Source organism: Lipotes vexillifer, unplaced genomic scaffold (genome assembly GCF_000442215.2).
Source record: "Lipotes vexillifer unplaced genomic scaffold, Lipotes_vexillifer_v1.1 scaffold12, whole genome shotgun sequence".
Lineage (NCBI taxonomy): Eukaryota > Metazoa > Chordata > Mammalia > Artiodactyla > Lipotidae > Lipotes > Lipotes vexillifer.
In genome coordinates, this window is record NW_006796716.1 from 4,509,505 (window position 1) to 4,512,581 (window position 3,077).

The 3,077-nt window shown below is 49.0% G+C and overlaps 1 protein-coding gene across 1 annotated transcript in view; it reads right to left on the reverse strand.

Annotated features, from left to right (window-relative positions):
- Positions 1 to 3,077, reverse strand: part of AGFG2 (ArfGAP with FG repeats 2) — a 21,098-nt gene that overhangs the window by 10,744 nt on the left and 7,277 nt on the right. Inside the window, exons 2-3 of the mRNA XM_007468852.1 lie at positions 1,325 to 1,418; positions 395 to 510 (exon numbers count right to left, since the gene is read on the reverse strand). Coding sequence (XP_007468914.1) covers positions 395 to 510; positions 1,325 to 1,418 — 210 coding nt within the window. The remainder of the gene's footprint in view (positions 1 to 394; positions 511 to 1,324; positions 1,419 to 3,077) is intronic.

Below are 3,077 nucleotides of genomic sequence, written 5' to 3' on the forward strand. Positions count from 1 at the left end.
AGGAAAACAGGGGACATATGAATCACGGGTTGAAAGCATGAAGCTAGAGGACATGTGCTCCCAGCCACCTCTCTCCATAAATGAGATCAGCTGAGCTATAAAAATGAACCCAGACTCCCTAGTGGGGGCTCTAGCTCTCCCCTCCAACCAGTCTACTGTCTCCCCAAAAGAGGGGACATCAAATCTGCAAGGTTAGCGACCAAGAGCAAGTTGTTCTTTCCTGTACCTTTGTTATTTTGAAGTCAGAATTCGGCCCTAACTGAACCTGAACGGAACAGACTCAACCCTCGTCTAGCCTTTGAGAGAAGCCCCAGTTCAGCTCTGGAAACTGGACTGTAAGATGAAGTGTGTCTTGGACACATGTCTCCAGAGCAATCTCTTTCCTCCTCCTTACCATCTCTTCTTCTCATATTTTTCCTGGAGAAACTCCTTCACCTTCTGAGGATCCCTGGAATCTGGTATTAAAGATGTGCGAGCATCGAAAAGACCCAGCCAAATCTTCTTGCAAACCTAAAGGAACGAAGTCAGGTGGCAGAGGAACTGAGGCAGAAAGCATGAAATGGGAGTCAAACCATTTCCATCTCATTCATCAATAGACGTTTATCGAGCATGGACACAATGTGAGGATCTGCGTACACCTACAAAACAGACATGATCCCTGTCCTCGCAGAGTGGATCATCTAACGGGGAGGTCATGCCTTAGATAAATAAAAATACTTTTATAATGACACACTGTGACACATCTTGTGAAAGAAAACAGAGGGCCATGAGAACTAAGGGGGACTAAATTTGGATGCAGGTGGGGTCAGGAGCAATTTTCAGAACTGTGGCTTCCAGAACACCCCCTAGAGGCCCTTGTTTGCACCCTCCAAGTTAAGTCTGTCACCCATAAGCTAGGGGTACTGCTGACACCAAGGCTGGCATCTTCCCACCAGCAGATTTAGCTGGAGAAGGGGTTCAACTCCCTTTCAAGTAAATGACATGGCTTAGACCCAGTTGCCGAGGCTCCAGTCAGCAGAGCTGGCTCCAGGAGCTCTTGCTCGGAGGGCCCAGCTCAGTCAACCCTGAACGCTCATCACTGTGGAGCATTTCCCCCCTCGCGTGCCCAGGGGCCACCCCCGACAGAGATTTTGCTTCTTCCCCTGATTCTTCCAACAAGGGGCCTGGACAAACCCCAAATTTTATAACTAAGCATCTGTAAATGTACACCTGGACATAAGTGAAGATACCTTACATACTAAAAAATAAGGGAAACTCGAACAAAAAAGCAAACTGTAGGGCTTTTCCATACTCGTGAGGAAGTCCTCCGTGTGGCATGGCTCACCTCGTTCCCGCGGGACTGCAGGAAAGCTACTTCCGGCTCAGTGAACGTCGTCATGGAGATGGACTTGACACGATGAGGGGGGTTCAGGCCTCTCCTGTGGGAGACAAATAGAAAAAGAGAAGTAGAATGCCACCAGCACTGCAGGTCTGTTTATGGGAGGAGAGGGAGGGGGAGAGGATAAACTACACGTACATGAAGCGCTCTGACTGAAGCTACTTCCTAATTCAAGGAAAGAAGGGAGGCAAGAATGTTCTGGAGGCTTCTCAGGAGAGACAGGGAACCCCAGTCATTCTGGAGAGGAAGGCAGAGCCTGCCCATCCAGAAGCCTCCTCTACCTCGGCTCAGACCACAGCAGCTGAGTGTTCAGGCTGAGGGGGTATTTCTGAGAACTCTGGCATGGGGCCCCTTCCCGTTTCCTGCTTCATCATTGTTTGAGACCTACGGCACATCCTCAGGGTCCCAGAGCCCATGGAGACACAAATCCCTCATGCATGAGGGAAAGCAAAAATGAAGGCCCGTGACTATCCCTGATAATACCAACATAGATAAGATTTGGAGACAAGAGTCCCTAGGCTGGCTGCTCCCCCTCTTGACTACATAGGAGGGCGGTGTGGTGGAGGGATGGAGCGGGCCCCTCTTTTTAGGGAGTGATCTCTGGGAAAAGAAGTATTCCAGACTTTCTTTCACTTCTAGATCTTTCAACGAAGCAGGAGGAAGTCAGGTTCAATCATGAGTATGAGAGGGGCATGAGTCAGGAACATATACCCTGTAGGGATGCTTTTGTGCCAGCTCTGTGTATTCTGTTAACTCCCTGGGAGTCCAGCTCTGCCCACAGATGCCCTGTGGAGATTACAGCTGAGAAGGCTTCCTCGCCCCCACTCAGCTGCCCTCCAGAGTGCTCTAACGGGAGCCTGGGGCCAAGCCAGGCAGGCTTTCAGAGGTTCCCCTTTCCTTAACTTCAGTTTTACTCTAGTCTGAACCTATGGCCCTCATCACATGAAAACACAACTGGCTGAACCAAAACAAATAAATTAGACCCTGGGGTCAGGAGTGAAAGACCACGGGCACATGCAAGAAAGACAGTCTCAACTGATAAGGCCTCTTCTGGTTTTCACTCCCCTGGAAAAAATGGGCAAAGCAAAACGTGAAAATAAAAGTAACTCTAGAATACGGTCATGGCTGACACCCTCAGGAAAGCGAACAAAATTTACCAGATGGAAATCTTAGGGAAAGGTGGAGAAAGCACACATGCAGGCTTACAGGTACACACGATAAATACAGGTGCCCAGGCAAGCCTGGCAGAATGGCAGTGCGTGGGTTAGCATAAGTGAAGGCAGCCTGGGCGGGGAGAATGGACAGAAGACAGAGTACAAGGTAAACAGTGAAGGACAGCTGCTCTTTTGGACAAGTTACCGATTATGGGATTCTAACCAAGGACAGGAAGGACACTGGAGGCTACAACTGGGGGTGTTTTCAGCAGTTCTGCTAATAGACTTGGATGGGTTTCAAAATACCCCTTTAAAAGATAAGCAATATCAAAGAGGACGGATGCCCTGAGGAAAGATGAGAGCCGGGAAAACCAAAAGCCAGGCTTTGGGTGTCAAACCATAGCTCTTAAACCTGATGTGACCTGAAGACTCTCTTCTGATTGCATTTCATAGACTCCAGTTTTCTCTCCTAAAAGCCTCTCTTACCAGTGGCTTTGTTCTGTTTTGTTCCTGCAGTCCAGACATCCCACGTTGATACTCTTTCC